The sequence below is a fragment of the Bufo bufo genome, chromosome 9 (assembly GCF_905171765.1).
Source record: "Bufo bufo chromosome 9, aBufBuf1.1, whole genome shotgun sequence".
NCBI lineage: Eukaryota > Metazoa > Chordata > Amphibia > Anura > Bufonidae > Bufo > Bufo bufo.
The window spans coordinates 113,100,392-113,125,248 of record NC_053397.1 but is presented as its reverse complement, the minus strand read 5'-3'; the positions used below and the strand labels follow the sequence as shown (position 1 = coordinate 113,125,248).

The 24,857-nt window shown below is 40.6% G+C and overlaps 1 protein-coding gene across 6 annotated transcripts in view; it reads left to right on the top strand.

Annotated features, from left to right (window-relative positions):
* The window catches only part of C9H1orf112 (chromosome 9 C1orf112 homolog), a 605,884-nt gene that overhangs the window by 487,848 nt on the left and 93,179 nt on the right, over nucleotides 1–24,857 (top strand). For all 6 annotated transcript variants that reach the window (XR_005774249.1, XM_040407709.1, XM_040407710.1 and 3 more), the window contains one exon: nucleotides 1,722–1,802. Coding sequence is in view for 5 of the 6 variants with exons in the window: in XM_040407709.1 (XP_040263643.1) it covers nucleotides 1,722–1,802 (81 nt within the window). In the remaining variant the exon portion in view is untranslated. The remainder of the gene's footprint in view (nucleotides 1–1,721; nucleotides 1,803–24,857) is intronic.

Below are 24,857 nucleotides of genomic sequence, written 5' to 3'. Positions count from 1 at the left end.
CTCTCCCCGCCCACCTGCTGCTGAATGACAGTTTGTTTCCATAGGAATCAGCAGCAGGTGGGCAGGGGAGTGGCTATAGTTCTGAATTAAATATGCGCTGGACTCAATGACATCACGCTGGACTCCAATCAGCTCATTAGCATGAGGCACTTTTTAGTAGTTAATGATTGTATATAATTAGTTAGATTATAATCAAATATCCACATGACAGGTTCCCTTTAGAGTTAAAATCCACAATTCTGTAGTTTGCTTCTTTATCCTCTTTTGAGACCCAGTTATAAACCATTTAATGCTCATATTTCAATAGTTTGTTAATTTTAAATGTTTCACACACTTCTGATTTACTTTTTTAAATGTATATTACTAATGTTTATCATCTTGACTCCACCACTCTTCCCCCATTAAGAATATTTATCAGCATGAAATGTTTACACTGTCTATTAAAGCGACTCTCTGGTTCAAGAAAAAAAATATCACATTAACTATGGAACGAACAGAAGACTTACCTGGCATCTTTTCGGCTGCAGATCCACCAAATTATGGGCTCTTCTTCTGCCATCCAAGATGGCCAATTCAGAAAATCGAAGATTAAACATACTGCAAAATCTGTGCACTAAGCTGTAATTCACCCTATATACAATCAAATGACTAACAGAAATAGTAGCTCCTTAAAACGTAACTATTAATGAAGATATATAAAAATAGAAAGTGTAAAAATAACCCTATCAGAAGGGTGAATAAATTAGTCAAGGCAAAACTAACGACCAATTAATTAAATCCTGATTGACTAATAATATTACTCTGCAGACCCCTCACAGACAACATGCCAGTCTGAAAGCTTTGGTGTGCAATACGGACATGAGGGATTCCTTCTTAACCAATATTGTCATCCTGGTTCCACTAGAAAGAATACAACTAACTTGTAGCCTGTAGCATGTACCATCATAGGGTTGCAGGCTGTCTGGTACTGGTTTGTGGCCGTAGATCAGTTGTGGTTGTAGATAATTACTTCTCGGGGCAGGTCTGCTGTATAGATAGGCTGCTACATTTCCCTAATGAGACCCGTAAAATAAAAGGAAGGGGCTATCCATCCCTTGGAAAGCCTATGTATAGAGCAGCAGCGATAAGGGAAACCTCGTCTGGAACCTTGCCCAATCTATAACTTATTAAACCCTAATGCTATCCAACATGCCATGGTTCTATCTGAGTACTACTGAACTCCTTAGAAGACTTCAATACCAGGAAATAAAGTAAAAATAAAACAAAACAAAACTTTGGTGGGTATAGAAAGTGAGGTGGCAGGAGTTTACTGAGGTTGCCCCACAATTATCAAGGCCCGTAGTCAGTGGATCTGAGTCCCAACTAGCTTAGTTGTCTCTCAAGGTCTGAGAGATAAGTTCAAGGTGGTTTCTCTAGGTCTAGCAGGTCCTCGGTAGCTTAACCTTTGAATGGAGCTTTATATCAACAAAAGAAAACTAGAATTTTAATTAGGAGAACAACAGCTGTGTCTCTACAAACAGTTTGATGAGGAGGTCGCTGTTAATAGATTCCCTTTACCGTTACTTCAAGCCCTTCAAGCTAGAGATCATTGGAGGTCTAGCCGTCCTACTTGCTCTCATCTGGAATTGATGGCTTATCCTATAACAATTTACCATATGTTTTATATACATGATATCATGTGGCTTTACCATATGGTTAATCAGGAGCTCTTATTTTAATAGGAAACAAGCTATGAAGAAATTGTGCCACAAAGTCTCAATTCAGAAGTCACCAAGAACCATGTTGTGCATTTTCTAAACAAGGTATTATTAGAGATGTGCTACAGTGTATGTAATTAAGGTTTGCTAAAGACATCATACCTAAAGTTTGGTATTTAACATTAATAGAATAGTTATTTTGTAAACTATACTGTGCATTAACTATAGGTTTGATAAAAATAAATAATTTTATAACTCTGCTTATTTCATTAGAAGAATAAAAAATGCATGTTATGCTTTCCGTATAAAAAAAATAAGATCAAGTGGCCAGTTTAGTAGTATGAAAAAAGGATTGTATCGCCTGCTATACCTTTGTTAATTATGTCATGTCTCCTGGCACTTATTATATTTGAATAGAAGTGCCGACTGCTGTTAAATCCCCATAAGCATATGGTCTTATTTGGCTTTAAAAGAGAGATTCTGGAAGACAATTATTATTCCTTGTTACCCCGAAACATTTATTATAATCTACGCTAAAAAGCTCATGCTCCCTTGCTAGTGTAGACTTGTGTTTTGACACATGGACTTGCACAGATGTGCCACATCTGGTGCCAGTGGGAGTTAAAAAGACATTAAGGCTGTTGTGTAAAAGGTATTCTTAATAAATGTCTCTTTGGTGTCAATCACCTATCCCACGCACCAAATGTTGAGATCTGTGCATATGGGAGATAAAAGTCCAAATTTACCTTTTTGTTTCACTGGATAACTGATTACTGCTACATCTGTAGGTGGTTTAGTATGTATGTATAGTAATATAGTTTGTAATGATGAAAAAATCCATGTGTCCATCTAGTTCAACCCATTATCCTGTGAAATTTATCCAGAATAAATCTCAAAAAATGTATCTAGGTTACTCAAACAATTTTTCACCATCACAGCCTACTCGGGTATAGAGTTCTATAGTCACGCTGGTATTAAAGTAAAGAATCACATTCTTTGTTCATGTAGAAACGTTTCTTGTAGTCATAGAGGCTATACCCTTGTCACAGTCTTCGGTATAACTAAATATATTTATAATATTGTATTCGTTATTATATATAATATATTACAGGGTGGGCCATTTATATGGATACACCTTAATAAAATGGGAATGGTTGGTGATATTAACTTCCTGTTTGTGGCACATTAGTATATGTGAGGGGGGAAACTTTTCAAGATGGGTGGTGACCATGGCGGCCATTTTGAAGTTGGCCATTTTGAATCCAACTTTTGTTTTTTCAATAGGAAGAGGGTCATGTGACACATCAAACCTATTGGGAATTGCACAAGAAAAACAATGGTGTGTTTGGTTTTAACGTAACTTTATTCTTTCATGAGTTATTTACAAGTTTCTGACCACTTATAAAATGTGTTCAATGTGCTGCCCATTGTGTTGGATTGTCAATGCAACCCTCTTCTCCCACTCTTCACACACTGATAGCAACACCGCAGGAGAAATGCTAGCACAGGCTTCCAGTATCTGTAGTTTCAGGTGCTGCACATCTCGTATCTTCACAGCATAGGCAATTGCCTTCAGATGACCCCAAAGATAAAAGTCTAAGGGGGTCAGATCGGGAGACCTTGGGGGCCATTCAACTGGCCCACGACTACCAATCTACTTTCCAGGAAACTGTTCATCTAGGAATGCTCGGACATGACACCCATAATGTGGTGGTGCACCATCTTGCTGGAAAAACTCAGGGAACGTGCCAGCTAGATGAACAGTTTCCTGGAAAGTGGATTGGTCATCGTGGGCCAGTTGAATGGCCCCCAAGGTCTCCCGATCTGACCCCCTTAGACTTTTATCTTTGGGGTCAACTGAAGGCAATTGTCTATGCTGTGAAGATACGAGATGTGCAGCACTTGAAACTATGGATACTGGAAGCCTGTGCTAGCATTTCTCCTGTGGTGTTGCTATCAGTGTGTGAAGAGTGGGAGCAGAGGGTTGTATTGACAATCCAACACAATGGGCAGCACATTGAACACATTTTATAAGTGGTCAGAAACTTGTAAATAACTCATGAAAGAATAAAGTTACGTTAAAACAAAGCACACCATTGTTTGAAATTCCCAATAAGTTTGATGTGTCACATGAACCTCTTCCTATTGAAAAAACAAAAGTTGGATTCAAAATGGCCGACTTCAAAATGGCCGCCATGGTCACCCATCTTGAAAAGTTTCCCCCCTCACATATACTAATGTGCCACAAACAGGAAGTTAATATCACCAACCATTCCCATTTTATTAAGGTGTATCCATATAAATGGCCCACCCTGTATATTGATATTTGAAATATTTATACATGGCTATTAGTTCTCCCCTCAGATGTCTGTTTTCTATACGGTACTACATAACCCTATATAATCTTTCTGGGTACTGTAGTCTACCCATTCCATTTATTACATTTGTTGCCATCCTTTTATCCCACCCAGGCTATGCTTTGTTTCTTGTGCACAGATGGCCAAAATTGTATATAAAATTGCATGTGTGGTCTGGATAGTAATTTTTAACATGGCAGAACTATGTTCTTGTCATGTGCATCTATGCCCCCAATTTGATGCACCCCATGATCTTATTAGCCTTGGCAGCAGCTTCCTGACACTGGTTGCTGCAGTTAGGTTTACTATCAACTAAAATTCTAATCTCCTTTTCCATGTTGCTCTTACTTCGTGTTTTCACAAAGGTTTATTAAAAGTAATTAGCCACTTCTTTGCCCAAGCCTCCAACCTACCCAGATCCATTAGTAGCAGTGTACTGTTATACAAACTCTTCACATTTGTGTTAACCCCTTCATGCCACGGCCTTATTTTCCAAATCTAATGTTGTGTTATGTGGTAATAGATAAGTAAGATCATTCCAAAGCTAAGTAATTCTAAGAAAATAAATACAAATATTGTACTTTATATTAGTAGATTTGGGTTGATAGGTTTATTTATAAAAATCTGATGAGAATGTGGAAAATACAATAAAAAAACAATTTAGTAAATTTTTATTTATCTACTTTTAAGAAAGATAGTGGTACTTCACAAAATAGTTAACGTTCACCATATTTCAACTTTATGTTAGCATCATTTGGTAAATCTCATGTAATTTTTCTAGGACGTTTGAAGGCTTATAACAAAAACAGATTTACAAGAAAATTTCCAAACCTTACATTTTTAAGGACCAGTTCAGTTCTGAAGTGACTTCAAAAAAGAAAACAATTGACCCCATTTTAGAAACTGTGCCCAAAACTGAACTTAGAAACATTGTTAACCCTTTAGGTGTTCCATAAAAAAATAAAAATAAAACTGGAGGTAAAATTTAAGAACGTAATTAATTTTTGCGGACTTTTTTTTTACTGTAACACAGGAAGGGTTAACAGCAAATGAAACCTCACTGTTTATTACACGTCTCAGCCTGATAGAACGTTAAAAATGAAAATAATAAAGTTTTATTAGAATCAAACAAAAGAGGTGTAGATATATAATAAGGTTAAAACCAGGCATACAGGAGGTCTCGAATGTAGAAAGGGATTGGGTTGATTACTATCCACATCCAGGACCACCTGATAAATAGCCTATAGTTTACTGGCACTCAGTGTAGTCACACAACTGTATACATGTGGACAACAGCAAAATAAGCTAATATATGCACTCCACTAGGAACAGTGACTCACATACATAGTGGGAGTAGGAGTTCTTTGAGGGCTCCCTCCGCCTCATGAAGGTACTGCTTGAGGAGGGGAAACGCCTACTAGTGAAAAGTGAGTGATCTGAAAGAGAGTATTGTGCAGACCAAAAATTCAGTGACTTTGTTAAAAAGGAAACTCTGCTGCAGCAAAACATTGAAAGGTTTACCTGTAAGAGATCAAGGAAAGGAAACACTTCCAATATAACAGGGACATTAGAGACTTTAAGAAGGGCAAGATCTTTTACTTTAGCCTTAGATGTCAAACCGCCTCTGAGGTCAACACTGAATTGTCTTCCTCGGATCGCGATACGGATACTGATCAGGGACCCACTTCCTCCTGGGGGCAAGGTCCCCGTAGGTCACAAAGAGGAGGTAGACAGTGAGGCATATCAGGTAGGGGCTCCAGAGGGGGGTTTTTAGACAACACGCCCTCAGTCTCAGAATACCTACTGCGAAACAAAGACATCAGAAGTTCCCAAATAGAGGAACTCTAAGTCATTAATCTATCACGGCGCATCCTGTCCTTACCTGAGATGGAGGTCCTGAAAAAGGGTCACTCATTTGTCCCTCCTCAAAAGTTCAACTTATTCAATTGGGTCAAAGATCTTTACCCCTATGCACGGAAGTTGAAGTGGAAAAAGTTTTTCCTAACTCATGACGACCGTATTTGTCATGAGTTAGGGATTAGAATGGAGGAGCTTCAGGATGTTCAGCTTGTGGCTGACTTACATGAAGAAGGGTATAGGAACATAGGTGATCTTAGAAACACTTCTAAATTGCCTCCCCCTCCCCTTAATGATAACACGCCGATTGATACCTTTATTTCAGTTGTCACCCAAGATCTTCATAAACCGAAGGGGCAGTACTTTGGTTCTGACAACTTAAGCCCTGATGAAAGAAAATCACTGAGAGATCTGGAGGGGGATTCAAACAGTCATCAAACCCCAATAATAAGTTATAGAAACGTCTCTGTAATGCTGTTATGGCACTTATCGGTGCTGCGGATCCACCGTGTGATGTGGGTAAAGTTCACTGAAATATCCAAAGTAAAATGAAGGTGTTAGCGCTACCAGAAATTGTTAAGTCCAATCAGGAATCGGTCCTCCAGGTCAAGAGTTCCTCACAATGCAACCGCACAATCAGAATCCAGACGTAGGACGCTCTTTAAAACGCCAAAATCCTGGAAGGAAGTTAGGTGCACGATAGTGAAGTTCCACAAGGGAGCAATTCCAGATAGTCTTTATTGTACAAGATGGACAATTAAAACGGCATATAAAAATCTATTTTCTCATGCATCTAGGTCGGGTGGATGCATGAGAAAATAGATTTTTATATGCAGTTTTTATTGTCCATCTTGTAAGTACAATAAATACGTTTTGGAATTGCTCCCTTGTGGAACTTCACTATTGTGCACCTAACTTCCTTCCAGGATTTGGACGTTTGACAGAGCGTCCTACGTCTGGATTCTGATTGTGCGGTTACATTGTGAAGAACTCTTGACCTGGAGGACCGATTCCTGATTGGACTTGACAATTTCTGGCAGCGCGAACACCTTCATTTTACTTTGGATCGTCATCAAACCCTCAGCCAAGGGGGTAATATTGTCATCATGGATCAGGAACAATACTGTGGGATGTGCCTCAGAATATTGGAAGACACTATTACATATAGGCATCTACCCTCAGATCCTACCCCCATCTTCAGGGATCAACTGTCTGCACTTCTTAATGAGGCCTTGAAAGAAAGATAAGCTCATAAATAGAACTGAACTGGATTTTCTACTACCCAAATTTCCAGTGCTCGCCATGTTTTATAGCTTATCTAAACTTTATAAACAAAGCACACCGATGAAGGGTAGACCCATTGTATCCGGCATGGGCAGTCTTACGGCAAACATCAGTACATACATTGACGTGATACTAAGGCCTTTCGTAGCGGGCCTGCCGTAGTATGCCGGGGATAAAATGTACGTTCTACAGCGACTGGATGGTATCCAGTGTGATGAGGGTACATGACTGGCCAGTTTAGACATCAAGGCCTTGTACAGTTACATACCTCACGATACTTGTCGCCTAGCTGTCAAGGCTTTTTTTCAACAAAGGTGTGAACGATACAATCGGCACAATACCTTTGTGATGGAACTACTGGATTTTGTACTTACCCATAATGTTTATTTGACCGCCAGTTTTTCCACCAGCTCAGGGGAGTAGCGATGTGAAGTCCCCGTATGCAAATATCTACCTGGGCTGGTGGGAAAGAGAAGTTTTCGTCAATGAAGTCATGGACCAATACACGTCATCGATATTAATCTGGATCAGGTATATTGATGACGTGTTCCTGGTGTGGAAAGGGACAAAAGACAGTTTTATCCAATTTGTAGCAGAGCTTAATGTTAATCAGCTTGGTCTGTTTTTCACGTTGGACATCAACAAACGAGAAAATGCGTTCCTAGATCTTACCATCTCTGTGGGGGCAGATAATAAGATCATTATGAATCTGTTCTGTAAACAGACATCTACTAATAGCCTGCTATGATGGGACAGTGGCCATCCACTAGCCCTCAGGAGTGACATCCCCAAGCCCTCCTACTTAAGGGCTAGGAGGAATTGGTCGGAAATGGGTGATGTTAAGGCAGCCGCTAGTGATCTGAGGACCCGTTTCACGAATAGGGGTTACCCTCAGCACATATTGAAAAATGTTTTTCACTATTCTATGAGCATTGGCCGCGAACAACTACTGGTCCCCAAGCACAGGGCACAGGGTGACAATGCCCTAAGAATTATAGCCACGTACGATAAAGCGTATAAACAGGTATGTGAGATTCTACAGAAACACTGGCCCATCATGCAGTCTGATCCACACATTGGTCATTTCCAACATACGCGATCGTCTGGTCCATAGTGTATACCTACATCCGACACCAGACACATGGCTCAAAAACACACTGACCGGGACTTTTCCATGCAGCTCCTGTGTCATCTGTGGTAATATAATGAAAGAGCAGTAACCTCAATGTATTCAGGGTTCAAGGGATTGAACTCATTAAAAAATCCATCCGCAGAGGGTACATTGATGTGTTGCTGCTCCGCAGAGAAACGCAATGGGTTTTTAAGTTAGATACTGTACACCCCAAGGAACTTAACGAGGCAGTCTCATTTGCATGTTTTATTTAACATGCAATTGTGTTATCTACTGCCCAATGACATTGGCTTAATAATAGTGTTGTCCATTGTCATACATTCTTCTGCTAATGCGTCATTATGACCTTACCCACTTTATTATCTCAGTGAGGGGTCTCTATGTGGCCAGCAAATTTTTTACTCACAGTACACTCTACTTACTGGTTAAGTACTTAGGTCTACTAGTGTTATAGTTCCCTACGTTCTCATACCATATGACCTATGACACCCATTTTATTATGCATATTGAGTGTCTGTATTGTGACCAGTTTCATCTTTAGCCCACTTATACACACTGTGGGCTACACTGCTCCATCACAGTAGTTCCCCTTATTTATGTGGCATCATAGGGGTCATTTGCACCGCTCTTCGTGGCGGTCCTTCTCTGCTATGTCCTTCCGTGTATATCTTATACCAAGGACGAATCTAGATTCCCCTCCAAGGTGAGGGAAATAAAGAAGAGAAAAGGGAGCGCACAATAGGGTAGTATGTTCAACCAGATAAATTAATCAAGTGAGAAATATCCAAACTTACCTTATAGAGTTGTGCTCAAGTAGGCACAACTATACTGTAGACTTAGTAGAAATTGGACCTTTATACCAGGACTGCAGCTGCAGATTGTATAATCTCTTGGATGGGATGCCCAGTCCCCCAAAATAAATTTGTAGTGAAAGAAAAAGGGTTCTGCGTCGGCGCGAAATCACTGGTGAAGACGGTCTTAATAAATGAATTCTTCTTGTTTAATAGAAACAACACGTTTCGAGGATCAGGATCTCCCCTTCATCAGGTTTCACAATGATACAATAAATATAACAAATAGATCAATATTTATAGATAAATCATGTAAAAAAAAACGCCAAAAGGATGCACCTGGGTGATGCCCCCTGTGGGAGGAGCCACCCCCAGGTGTCATCTAGAGTGCAGGCTAAATTCTTAAAATCGAACCATAACAAGAATATGTGACCATTCTTATAGTTTATACACAGAATCGCTTCTATATTTGAATAAAACCGAGCATTATTATTCATAGGATCGTTTCTATTATGTGTAACTCCCGGTCATGTGATCGCAAGTACAAGCGGTCACGTGACTCGGGAAACCGGAAGTGTCCTCTGGTGAACGCCATCCTCTTATGAAAAGGCAGGGGGAGAGGCCGGGCATACTTGACTTCTGTAAGGGCGCATGCTCAGATATATATTCTGAGTCGACGGCTGCAGTGGATGACGTAGGGTATCACGTGATCGCATCTGTGCGGTCACGTGACCCATTGTCCTAGCAGCACCTATGCTAGTAATTCATAGGAATCGATATAGAATTGATATGTAAACTTATTCCAAGCGATCACTAATGGATATAAATATATAAAAGAATGTGTTTAACCAGTAAGATTCCAAGTAATAAAATGTGTATAAGACATAGGTATTCTATACACTGATGAAATACTCAAATAAAATTCAATATAAAAATATATATATATATATATATATATATATATATATTAAAGCTCATAGATATATAATATATAGCATACTCTGCAATCCATCTATATGGGGCGAGCATGTAACGTATCATTCTAACACGCATTTCTACACTTATCTCAACCTTTTTATATATATGGACTCCACAGAATTGACTGTCGTCTGAACTATGGATGGCACTATGGTGGAGGAGATATAGGATGATGGGTCCAAAACTATGAATGGGATGAAAGAGGGGGGAGGGAATAGGTGGGAACAGTAAGGGGTTAATACACGACTAGTGGGAGAATACGGCCTTTTTTATTTTATTATATTTCCACCTTACAGATTAATTTCGAAGGCCTCATTAAGCCCATAAGGATTAAGGCTATTGAGTTTGAAGATCCAATACATCTCCCGACGTCTGATGTATTAGACGTCTTTTTGGAGATGTATTGGAATGTATTCAATAGGTGTTACAGTGAACCCAACGATATTGCCTTCATGGTGTTCGGCCGCGTGTCTGCACACACTGTGTTTCATATACTTTTTCTTGATGTTTGAGCGATGTTTGTTGAATCGATTACATAGGGTCTGTATGGTGCGACCTACGTATTGTAGATGACATGGGCACTCGAGCAAATAGATTACATAATTAGAATTACAAGTTAGATGGTGTTGGATTAAGAAGGAATCTCCAGTACTTCGGCTGTAAAAGGATGATCTTTGGTAGAAACTGGTCCAACACAGACATCTTAGGTGACCGCATTTAAAGCTACCTTTGGGGGCCCTAGTGTCCTTGTCCTCATCGTTAGTAAAATGTATAGCTGATCTCATTTTGCTAGGTTCTAGAATGTTTATCAGAGTTTTAGCTCTTCTGTAGGTGAAACGTGGGATCTCTGGAATAATTTGACTAAGTAGAGGATCTCTTTTCAGGATATGCCAATATTTCCCCAGTGTCGCCTTTATAGCATTATGGTTTTGGTTATATGTTACGAAATTATAGCAGTAGGAGCTGATATCAGTGCTTACCCCTATTTTCTGTACTGGGGCTAAACTTTCTAATTGTGTTAATTTATTAGCTTTTTCTCTGGCGCCCACAATGATGTTACTTGGGTACCCCTTTTGATTGAACATATATACAGACTTCACTTCACAATGTGACATCCTTATATCTAGGTTCAGTCAAAAGGGGTACCCAAGTAACATCATTGTGGGCACCAGAGAAAAAGCTAATAAATTAACACAATGTACCTATTCAGGTCTTTACGAACATAAATGGGTTGTTTTTGTAAACTGCAGAAGCAAGTTAATAAATATTGAGGTTTATTTTGCTGTTAAGCCTTGTTGTGTTATAGGAAAAATTGGAATTAAATTAAAAATCTGCTCAAAAACTGAAAATTATAAATTTCACCTTCACGTTCCTTAATTCTTGTGGAACATCTAAAGGGTTCTCATACAGTGGGGCAATAAAGTATTTAGTCAACCACCAATTGTGCAAGTTCTCCCACTTAAAAAGATGAGAGGCCTGTAATTTTCATCATAGGTATACCTCAACCATGAGAGACATAATGAGAAAAAAAACTCTGACGATGTGCGGAGGTCAGCCAGGATTGCAGCACGAGTCTAGTATTTGTTTTGATGCTGTGCTGGATCCGCCTCGCATCAGGTGCACTGGTTATTAGTTTAAATGGTCTCCAGCTAAGTGCTCTGAGCGGATTATACTGTTCATTATGGTCTGGGAAGTTTGGAGGGAAGGTTGACTGTTTGTTCCTGCTCTCAGCAGATAAGTGTATTTTCTTGTTTGGTTGTTTTTGTCATCTATCCCATCCAGGTTCTGTGCGAGCAGGCTGCTCCTTTCTCCCCACTTCACCATCTCAGGGAGTTCAGGGTTCTGTTAGTATAGGCTGGAGGACACAGCAAATCTACCTTCAAGGTTTGTCTGTGGGCTGAGCATTGCAGGGAAAGAGGTCAGGGATAAACTAGGAGGTGACCCTTCCCCTGTCTCTCGTCCAGAGCCTGGTTGGTGTGTTAGCTGTTAAACTGTGCACGTCCGCCGTGACATGCTGGTATTTTGGCCCATTCCTCCATGCAGATCTCCTCTAGAACAGTGATGTTTTGGGGCTGTCGCTGGGCAACACAGACTTTCAACTCCCTCCAAAAGTTTTCTATGGGGTTGAGATCTGGAGACTGGATATTCCATTCCAGGATCTTGAAATGCTTCTTACGAAGCCACTCCTTTGTTGCCCGGGCGGTGTGTTTGGGATCATTGTCATGCTGAAAGACCCAGCCACGTTTCATCCTCAATGGCCTTGCTGATGGAAGGTTTTCACTCAAAATCTCACGATACATGACTCCATTCATTCTTTACTTTACACGGATCAGTCGTCCTGGTCCCTTTGCAGAAAAACAGCCGCAAAGCATGATGTTTCCACCCCATGCTTCACAGTAGGTATGGTGTTCTTTGGATGCAACTCAGCATTCTTTCTCCTCCAAACACGATGAGTTGACTTTTTACCAAAAAGTTCTACTTTGGTTTTATCTGACCATATGACATTCTTCAGTCCTTTTTTGGATCATCCAAATGCTCTCTAGCAAACTTCAGACGGGCCCGGACATGTACTGGCTTAAGCAGGGGGACACGTCTGGCACTGCAGTATTTGAGTCCCCGGCGGCGTAGTGTGTTAATAATTGTAGCCTTTGTTACTTTGGTCCCAGCTCTCTGCAGGTCATTCTGGGATTTTTGCTTACCGTTCTTGTGATCATTTTGACCCCACGGGGTGAGATCTTGCGTAGAGCACCAGATTGAGGGAGATTATCAGTGGTCTTGTATGTCTTCCGTTTTCTAATAATTGCACAGTTGATATCTTCACACCAAGCTGCTTGACTATTGCAGATTCAGTCTTCCCAGCCTGGTGCAGGTGTACAATTTTGTTTCTGGTGTCCTTCGACAGCTTTTTGGTCTTGGCCATAGTGGAGTTTGGAGTGTGACTGTTTGAGGTTGTGGACAGGTGTCTTTTATACTGATAACAAGTTCAAACAGGTGCCATTAATACAGGTAACGAGTGGAAGACAGAGGAGCCTCTTAAAGAAGAAGTTACAGGTCTGTGAGAGCCAGAAATCTTGCTTGTTTGTAGGTGACCAAATACTTATTTTACCGAGAAATATACCAATTAATTCATTAGAAATCCCACAATGTGATTTCCTGTATTCTTTCCCCCCATTCTGTCTCTCATAGTTGAAGTGTACCTATGATGAAAATTACAAGCCTCTCTCATCTTTTTAAGTGGGAGAACTTGCACAATTGGTGGCTGACTAAATACTTTTTTGCCCCACTGTAGTTTGTAAATCCATTTTTTTAAATTTTGAGTTGTGTAGTTTCTAAAATGGGGTAATAGGGGGTTTCTATTATGTAAGAACCTCAAACTGGCTTCAGAACTGAATTGGTCCTTTAAAAAAAAGTCTGATTTGACATTTTTATAGAAAATTAGAAACATTGCTTCTTAAATCCTTCTAACGTCCTAAAAAATAAATAAATGTAATTTTCAAAATGATGCCAACATAAAGTAGACATATAGTGAATCTTAAGTAAAAACTTTCTCAGGAGGTATCACTATCTGCCTTTAATACGTAGAAATTCATACCAGCCTACCAGCTGAGTAAAAAAAAAAGCGCAACCCCTCCCGACATCTTTCGCCGCTAGTGCGGCTTCGTCAGGGGAGCATGGGGTTATGGCGCATGCACGCCGTCATTCCCTACTTTATGGACCCATTTGTTCCTCCCCTATTCTCCTCCTAACCAACCATCATCGGTCCTGTTAGATGTCATGACTGACATGTCAAGGGGCCAATTGCAGGCAGCAGTAACATAGTACATAAGGCAGAAAAAAAGACATTTGTCCATCCAGTTCGGCCTGTCATCCTGCAAGTTGATCCAGAGGAAGGCAAAAAAAAAACTGTGAGGTAGAAGCCAATTTTCCCCACTTTAGGGGAATAAAAAATTCCTTCCCGACTCCAATCATGCAATCAGAATAACTCCCTGGATCAACGACCCCTCTCTAGTAGCTATAGCCTGTAAAATGATTATACTCCAGAAATACAATAAGTACAAAGACTCCAGTTACACGATATCGGATGCAACTTGTTTATTTTGTTCAATGTGGATTGCTGCGGCAGGGTAACGTTTCGGCAACTATGTGCCTTCATCAGACTGCAGCAAAATAAAATAAAAAATGTATCTACATGAGTAAATATGACAGCAGACATTTGTTATAAACAATTACATATAGGAAAAAAGAAGGAAAAAGTCCAAAGAAATTAATAACGTAAGAAAAATAAGAAAAAATCCTTTTGGAGTTCAAAAACCTGGGATCCTGTCCCAGTAAGGACACAGTCGACTAGGGTCATCCTCTTATATTTAGCAAGAACTATATCAGTAGGTTAAGGAAAAAAATTAGCCAAAGCTGGTGAACCAGGTATAGATGTCAGTCATAATCTTGCTTATAGGGCTAAATTATAATAAACACATGTGGTATGTATATGGTGGTGTGTATCCTTGCCTGTGATTCAGGCAGTATATTTCAGGGAGTAAGAGAGCACTTGAAATGCTTATAATGCTTATAAAGATGGCCAACCCAGAGTCCCAGAATCAACTTACCTAATGCCGCTGTAGAAGGAACCCACGAGGAAGTGGGCGCAGTGAGGAAGATAACATGCGGATATACCGCTAGAGTATAGAAGCGCCATGTCTGCTGGTGAGCCGGGCGGGTAAAAATACCCACGCGGTTTGTCGGCGTGTCCCACCTCGCCGGAAGTGCGTCACGTGGAACGCACGATGCTACAGCGATGCGTTCCACCAACCGGAAATACGTCGGTGGAGTGCAGCGCTGTATGGCAGACGCATGGGATCGAAGGAAGAAACAGAGGAGCATATAGAAAACAGTTATGCAAGGTTAAAGAGACTAAGATAAAAGGGAGATATAATAAATAGTAAGACGTATAGTATAAGATAGGGAGATGCCAGTAAGTGATATGGGATCGAGGGAAGAGATGGATAAATAGAGGAATATATAGGAAACAATTATAATATAAAAAAAGGGGGAAGGGACTGAGGTAGAAGGGGGATATATAGTAAATAAGAAGTATGATATAGGGTATACCAGTAAGTATTGGGAGTGGATGTGATAGAGGGTCTCCTAATGGATATGCAGTATCATAGGTAACTATAGGAATCACGTGGATATAAAAAATGACATCATGAAAACAGTGGAAATTGATGACAGAAAAGTCTAATATATGGTGAAAAAGATATAAACAAAAGATATGGACAAAACAGAACACGGAAAGGATACAGTGCGGCACTAGAGTGGTCCTGATGCATCAGTGGGCCTGTGGAGAAAAAAAACGGAGAAAGGAATGAATAAATTATAATACTATCGATATTTATAATAAAGTTTGGATCTCGTACTCTCTATTGAGCCACCTTGGTTCCATACTTTCCAATTTATGAATCCAGAAGGCTTCTCTTAGTTTGAGTTGCTTCACTCTGTCTCCCCCCCCCCCCCCCCCGTCTTAGTACTGGAATGTGCTCTATCACCTGAAATTTCAGTTGAGAAATGGAGTGTGAGGCTTGTTTGAAATGATACGGGACAGGGAGGAGGAGGTTTTGTTTAGGAATTGAGGATTTATGTTGGCATGTTCTATTCCGGATGGTTTGTGTAGTTTCACCCACATAGATTAGTCCGCATGGGCATTTGAGTGTGTAGATCACGAAGTCAGAGTCACACAAACATAGAAAAGGATTATTTACGGTAAGAGCAGTGAGACTATGGAACTCTCTGCCTGAGGAGGTGGTGATGGTGAGTACAATAAAGGAATTCAAGAGGGGCCTGGATGTATTTCTGGAGTGTAATAATATTACAGGATATAGCTACTAGAGAGGGGTCGTTGATCCAGGGAGTTATTCTGATTGCATGATTGGAGTCGGGAAGGAGTTTTTTATTCCCCTAAAGTGAGGAAAATTGGCTAATACCTCACAGTTTTTTTTGCCTTCCTCTGGATTAACTTTCAGGATGACAGGCCGAACTGGATGGACAAATGTCTTTTTTCGGCCTTATGTACTATGTTACTACTATGTTACACGTAAAGAAATCATTGATCTGGAATTGTTTGCCTGAGTATGGGTGAGAAATGCTATTGCCTTTTTGTACATGTGAGCACTGTATGCAGTGATGGCACGGAAAAGGGCCCTTCTTAGGTGTCCTTAGAAATGACTGGCGAGTTGTTTTAATGGCTGAGCCTATATCTGCTCAGACCAGTAGGTCACGTAAGTTCTTTGGGCGTCTGTTGCACGTGAGGATAGGATTTTTTAAAATTCCTCAATTTCCGGATAGGCCCTAGTTAGTAGGTGCCAATGAGATCTAATACTGTTTTCAATCTTTCTGGCGCATGGGTGATATGTATGAACGAAGGGAATACGTTTCCCCGATTGTCGATTACGGTCTTGGGGATGTATCGGGTATTTTATCAGGTGTGGGGGATAACCTCTCTCCCTAAATTGTTCCTGCATTTCTTCAATTCTTTTTGTCTGTGTGTGTTCGGTTTGTACGATTCTGCGTATTCTTTGAAATTGCGAAGTTGGGAGTGATTTTTTTTGTGTTAGTCGAATAGAAACTGGAATAGTGCAATAGGTTGTTGCGGTCTGTGGGTTTCCTATACAGGTCCGTTGTGAGGCTACCATCCGGATTTTTGAGTACTAATGTATCCAAGAAGTTAATAGATATTGGGTCGAAATGGATAGTGAATTGGAGTTCTGGAGTGATGTTATTAATGTAATTGTGGAAATCAAGTAATGTTTCTGTGGTGCCCCTCCAGATACAAAAGATATCATCAATATATTGTTTCCACAGTTGTATGTGTGTCCTGAAGTTATAGTCTGGGTATAAATGAGTTTCTTCAAAATCCGACATGAAGCTATTGGCATAAGGGGGCGCCACATTGGACCCCATTGCCGTCCCCTGTTTCTGTAGATAGAACTAGTCCTGAAATAGAAAGAAGTTGTGGTAGAGGACTATTGAAAGTAAGTCCTTGCACAAGGAGATCACATTAGGGTGTTTGTCAGTTTTTTTGAGTATTTTGTCTACCGCTGCTAGTCCTTTTGTATGTTGGATAGAGGTGTATAGACTACATACATCCCAGGTAACCAGGATGTTGTCTTTTTGTAATGGTTCAAAATTTTAAAGAATGTGTCAAGTAGAAATGATTTGGTCTTGTTGATCTCTGGGGTAAGTATTTTTTCGAGGAAAATGGAAAGGGGTGAGAGAATGGAATCAGTGGAGGCTATGAAGGGACGTCCAGGTGGGTTGTGCAGATTCTTGTGAATTTTGGGTAATGTGTAGAAACCTGAAATGATCGGGTATCTATTGGTCAAAAAGGTTGCTGTGTCCTGGTCTATAGTTCCTTTGTCTATATGTAGGGTCAGTATATCTTGGATTTTACGGGCTATGTCCAATGTCGGATTATCGGTTAGTTTCTCATAGACATCCTGATCATTGAGTTGTCTCAAAATTTCTGCGGTGTAGTGGTCTTTGTCCATTATCACCAATGCTCCACCATTGTCAGCTGGTTTGAAAATTACGTTTTTCTGTTTTGATAGATTTTTGAGGGCTTGTTTGTCTACTTTAGTAAGGTTATTTGTGAACTTCAGTTCACATTTCTCTATTCTTTTCCTGAAAGAATACATGTCTTTTTGTACTAATGATATACATGTTTCAACTGGTGGTTGGGTTTTAGGGGGCATATATGAACTTTTGTTCCGTAGTGATAGTTCTTTTGCTGAAATGAGGGCTTTTGGGGATTGAAGGTCAATTTTTCCTTTTATTGTACTGAAGTGTGTAGTAAGCCTGATGCGCCTGTATAATCTATGTAGATCTAGTTCTAGTTGAAAGGTGTTCAACATATGAGAGGGGCAAAAAAAGAGAGTCCTTTTTCTAGTAGTAACATGTCCGCTGGGCTCAGTAATTGAGAGGATATATTGACTGCTAGTGACTGTGTCCTTCCCTGCGATCTTGTGGTCACTGATGTCGGCTGTAATCCTTAGGGGTGTGTTCCTCTATAAGTTCTTCTCGAACCTCTTGTTGGACAATATTCCGGTTGTCTTGGACGATAGTGTGGATCCCGATTGGACCCTGAATTGGAAGAGTCCGTTGAGGAGGATCTCCATCTGGTGTTGGTAGTTGAGGTATCCGGCCAACGGTAGACTTGGTTCAACCGATAGTCCTCTGTGTCTCTACGAAATTTGCCTCTTTTGGTATCCTTGATTTATTTTCGTTGAGTTGTCAAGTGCGTTTTGATCTTTTCTAGTAGTTTCTGATAGTCTTCCTGTGAAAGTATCACCTTTAATTGGTCCTCTGTGCTTTTGATTAGTTCTTTTGTATCTGAGATAGCTTGTTGCAAAAAAGATAAAGTTAGAGTCATAATATCAAAAGAACATTTGTTAAGTATTTGTTCAAATCTGGTACAATAGTCTGGGTTGTCTTTAAAAAATGTTCGTCTTGTTCGTATCCTTAGGCCTCGGGGGATACGTTTAACCTTCAGGTATTCGGCCATGGTTACGCAATGTAACTCAAAGCTCATTAGTTTTCTGGATTTTCTCTCCAGGTCTCTAGCTTTGAACTCCGAGCTAGGGGTTTGTAGGAAGTCACTTGTTAGGGTGACTTTAGACAGGATGGAGTTGATTTCATCCTCTTGGAACGAAAGCGAGTTGCTTGTCATATTTGGGCCACGGTGCTTTACCAGGTTAGGGATCACTTATAATCACAATACATTCAGGCCCCTCTTGAATTCCTTTATTGTAAGTAGGTCTATTATGCCTATGTATCATACCTCTATGCCTATCATCATGTCTAGATGCATTTATTTTGTAAATGTAATATTATAAATATACTAACCAGGCCAAAATGCCACTTACTAAAGAAACTACTCACCAGCAGTAGCAGGTAGACATAGAGCAGAACCTGAACAGCAAGTGGTGGCATACTTGGACAGCACCCTTCTACCCCAAGTTCTGCTGATTACTGGGCAGCCAAACTATATTTGTGGCCGCAACTGGCAGAGTTTCACCTGGAAAAGCTGTCCTGCCCGGCCAGTAGTGTGGCATCAGAGCGGGTGTTCAGTGCGTCGGGGGCTATAGTTACCCCAAGAAGAACTCGCCTGTGCACCCAAAATGTGGAGAGACTGACCTTTGTCACGATGAATCAGGCGTGGATCAGCCAGGATTTCCACCCACCAATGCCTGATGCATCAGACTAGATCATCCATAGTGGCACACCAACACTTTGACAAAAGAGACCTGTTTCTTCTGGCTACCTGACTCAGCTACTATTCTGATGGTGCCACCTGCCTGATGCCACACATCTGATGCCAAGTGCTCCTTCTTTCACCCACCATCTTCAGTGGGTACTGGTATTGCCACCCACCTCCACACTATGTCACCAGGCCACTCTGTGGCCTCCTTATGCTGATGCCACCTCCACACTAGGTCAATTTGTTACTCTGTCGTCTCCTTATGCTGCTGCCACTTCCACACTATGTCACCTTGCCACTCTGTGGTTTCCTCATGCTGCTGCCACCTCCACACTATGTCACCTTCCACTCTGTGGCCTCCTGATGCTGCCACCACCTCCACATTATGTCATTGTGTCTCTCTGTTGCCTCCTGATGCTGCCGTTATCTCCACTCTGTCATTGTGCCACTCTGTGGCCTCCTCCTTATGCTGCCGCCACCTCTAGACTCTGACATTGGGCCACTCTGTGGTCTCCTTATGCTGCTTCCATCTCACCACTCTGTCATAGGGCCACTCTGTGGACTTCTTATTCTGCTCCCACCCTCCCCATTTCATGACTGGACCACTTTTTTGCCTTTCGGCCTGGGTGACATCATCATCTATTTGACCCTTCTTCTGATCTGTCAGAAGGAAGAAAAAATGAGACGCACAGTGGATCTTGTCTCTGTAGCAGCTGTAAGGCCTTTATGGTCCAATCAGAATTGGCTTGTTATTTTGTAGCCAAAAGCAGGACTGGGTACAAAACACAGAAGACATGCAAATATTCTGTTCACGTGTCATCTCTGTTTTGGATCCACTCTGTTTTTATTTTGGCATTAGCATTAGCAATACTGATGGATTATTGACCAAATGCTGACCGAGTGAAGGCACATGCTCAACAGACAGGATCCGTTGTTTGGGGATTATTGTTCTTACGGATCAGAGGAAGGGCAACATAATCAGTGACGTCAACACAAACTTACTGCTGACACCCTCTCCACTCTGTCAGGGGGCTCTACTTGCATAAGCGTTTAATAGAACAGGTTCCGTAGACATCTATGTGGAATCAACTGACGACGGTGTAAAAGGAGTGCGCTTCTTCTTGGCGCTAACATGGACCTGTAAGGCTGAGTTCATACTTGAGTTATTTGGTCAGTTTTGGCCTGTGACCGCCCAAATAAGTGAAGTGTGCAGTGATTCTAAGAGCGACGCCTGTCATCTGCATGTCATTTTGACTTGCACTATAATTTCACTACCACAGCAGACTACCTATGCGTGTTACTGCAAGGCACAGTGTTCTACACCACTATAAATGCTCTCTGCAGCCAGGAAATAGCTGTTTATTAACATGATTTGCCTCAAATAAATTCGGATCAAACCAAATTTTTTTCAAAAAATTTGGTGACCCGGCCGAATCCAATTTTTGAAAAATGTGCTCATCTCTAATCCAGATTTTAAAAAGGTGCTGCCAGCATATCCAAGCATTACGTACAGAAGAGAACGGAATCTAAGGGACCAACTAGTTCATAGCCACTTTTCTGTTAAACAAGAAAATATGTCCTGGTTAAGATCTGATATAACGAGGTCGTTTCCTTGTAAATTGTACATTATCCAATGGATAGTCGAGAATACTTCATTAGGAAATTGTATAATTGTCGCAGCAGTGGCATCATATAAATTGTGTCTTGCACATGTCCAAAACCCTACGTTGGGAAAAACGGTTCACGAATTAAAGGGTTTGTCTCACTTCAGTAAGTGGTATTTATCATGTAGAGAAAGTTAATACAAACTAATATATTATTATTATCCATATTGCCTCCTTTGCTGGCTGGATTCATTTTTCTATTACAGTATACACTGCTCGTTTCCATGATTACAGACCACCCTGCAATCCATCAGTGGTGGTCGTGCTTGCACAATATAGGAAAAAGCCTATGTGCGCTACCATGGTCCCGGCCACCAGAGAGGCTGATGCTTTTTCCTGTAGTGTGCAAGCACGACCACCACTGATGGATTGCAGAGTGGTCTGTAACCATGGAAATGAGCAGTGTATAATGTGATGGAAAAATGAATCCAGCCAACAAAGAAATAAATATAGATAATAACAATACATTAGTAAATGGCTTGTATTAACTTCCTCTACATGATAAATGCAACTTATTGAAGTGAGACAACACCTTTAAGGAGGAGGATTTCAGGACACATAAGTTCTATTAACACCAAAAAATATATTTGCCTTTTTAGACACGTGACACACGTGCATAATGAGGATCTTGATGTCTTGACGTTCTGGGGCATATCCAGGGTTAGGTTAGATCCGAGAGCAGAAAATTTGGACCAGAAATTACTCCAAGAAGAGGTTAGATGGATATACAGACTGAGTCCAAATGGCCTCAATAAGGGGTTTTCATATATAGCTTTCATTTAGAGATCTGCCATCAAATAATAACAATTAAAAATAACATAAAAACGAATGTTAAGAGGACAACAAGTCATACTTAAAGACCACTAAAAGATTGGGAAGCCAATATATCCTTGCTGGTGACCCAATATGAGCATTGAGGACTTATGAACCCACAACCCTCGCTAGATAGCCATAAAATATCTCTCATGTCTGAAACAATGTCTTGGAATGGCGCTTATTTAGTTCTAAGTTGTTTATTAATAGCCCTATTCTTTTGGTACCAACATGGTATATTTGACGTGGTATTTCTGACATGATGTATTTCAGTTTAGCAGAACATATAATCTGCAATAGAGGTTTGCGCTGGGCAAATAATTATCATATTTAAATTTATACAAAGACGTATCATAAATCTCTATAAATTTTTGTATTTATTTTTATTTGCGTGAGCAATTACAACGTTACTATAATCTTCTCAGAATCATCATGGTCATAAAATAATTGGTCATAAAAAAAATATGGATGAAAATAAAGATAATGTGACTGAGATTAATTGTGTCAACGTAGATCATGTGTGAAATATGGCAGAATTATAAATCATGATGGTCATAAAATAAAAGAATTGGTTATATTAAAAAATAATAAAATAATGGGACTACAATCAATGATGTCAATGTGAATCATGTCAAAAAAATGACATAATTATAAATTGTGCAACGTTAAGTAATTTGTATACTGTACAGAGAGTATAAAAGCAGTGCAAATCATGTAGTTCTAGGTATAAAAACAAATCATGTATTAAGATTGATGTAGCCATAAACTAACTATATTATAGTGGTGGTCTTCACTGCTGCAGGTTAGCTTTAAAGGTACAGAGCACTGTGGATGACACCGTTAAGGGAGCAGAGTGTTGTGGAGGTGACGGTTCAGGTAGGGTGGCCATTCAGGCCACCCTCAAAAGACGAACTTAAAAACCCCGCCCCCAGGACCCGCTAAGCCATGACCCCAATCTGGTTAGGCCACGCCCCCTCCTTAGCCGACAGGGATTGAAAAAATGAAGGTAAAAATCAACTTCTGTCAGATTTAGTTGTGGGAGGGAGGGTGACTTACTCCCTGCAGCTCACGCTTAGACAGCACTGTGCTGCTGTCTGAGAGTGAGCTGTCTGCGTGAGATATTCCCAAAAAATGCTTTGGCCAATAGAAGCCTAATCACATGACCCTTATCAGCCAATAGAAGCTCGCAGGCCCTTAGTCTCCACATACACACAGTTTTACACCAGGTTTCCATAACAACCCAGCCATTTTTCTTCACTGCTGTAGGTCAACTTGAAAGGGGCGGGGTACTGTAGATGTCACTGTTATAGTGGATACTGTTGATATCTTTTAATGACATACACAAACATTAAATGAAATAGATGACATATCCCCTCCTGCTAGTATGTGTATGTATATATATATATATATATATATATATATATATATAGTAATTAAGATAATCGCTACAATTACTCAGTGATATATTACCGCATTCCTATACCTGGCATTTTGTCCTGGTTAGTATATTTATAATATACAATTAGCAAAATAAATTAAATGCATCCAGACATTATGATAGGCATAGAGGTATGATACACAGGCATAATAGACTTATTGCTGCCTGCAATGGGCCCCTTGACATGTCAGTCATGACATCTAACAGGACCGATGATGGTTGGCTAGGAGGAGAATAGGGGAGGAACAAATGGGTCCATAAAGTATGGAATGACTGCGTGCACATGTGTCACCGCCAGTTCTGTGAGACGGTCTGACAGACGTTCTTCTCTACCTCTTGTATGACGTTCTTTGTTTTGGTTTCACTTTGTCATCTCCTTTCCTTCTTCCAGGTGTCACTTATTTAGACTAATCGTCTTTCTTTATATTCCCTCCCATACTGCCTTACTTTGTGTTCACTGCTGGAGGCTGCTGCTGTTTGCTCAGATAAGGTGACCCTGGCTCAGTCTGTATTAAGTGCAGGGAGCCGGTGGTCGTGTCCCCTCACTATTATAGGGTTTTCAGGTGTCACACAGTCTTAGGTACGTGGGCATGCAATCGTCTACCATTGAGACCCTTGCATGTGCATAGCAGTCAGGGAGAGCTCTTAGGGTCTTAAAGGGCTCACCTATATGCTCCTTAGTTTGGGATCTAGCCAGTCGGTCATTTATTTATAAGTTCCAGCTATCTGCAAATTCATCCGTGACAACATGCCATAACCCCATGCTCCCCTGACGAAGCCGAACTAGTGGTGAAACATGTTGGCAGGGGTTGCGCTTTTGTTTTAGACTCTACTGGTAGTCAGGGACTGTACCTTTGAACGATAAACAGAGATCATATTTACAGATGGAAACGAGTGTTAATGAATCACAGAGAGAGCTCTAGCAGGCAGGGTGAACAAGCTGTGGATGTGTGTGTGTGTGTGTATGTGCAGCCACGTGTCTGTCCTATATTGCCACTCATGTAGCGGTGTAACAAAATAGAACTTTGGAGACAGTGTACCTAGATACATATGTTTCTAACCAAGAAGTAACAAACCACCAAATAAATATATTGTTAGTAAGTTTTACAAACGGCAGCTGTGCCATATAGGCAGTGCTGTGATTGGAACCAAGACCTGCATGAGAAGTCATAGTGCAGGCTATGGTTGCTATACTAAATAGACTAAATAGATAAGCCGAGTGATTTGTATGTTAGTGTATATAAGTGTCCTATAGCACTAAGGGTACTTTCACAGTAGCGTTTTTCTTTTCCGGCATAGAGTTCCATCACAGGGGCTCTATACCGGAAAAGAACTGATCAGTTTTATCCCTATGCATTCTGAATGTAGAGTAATCCGTTCAGGATGCATCAGGATGTCTTCAGTTCAGTTCATTTTGACTGATCAGGCAAAAGAGAAAACCGTAGCATGCTACGGTTTTATCTCCGACAAAAAATCCGTCATTTTTTCCCATAGGAATGTATTAGTGCCGGATCCGGTCTGCGCATGCGCAGACTGAAAAAAAGGTGACAAAAATAAATGCCGGATCCGTTTTGCCGGATGACACCGGAAAGACGG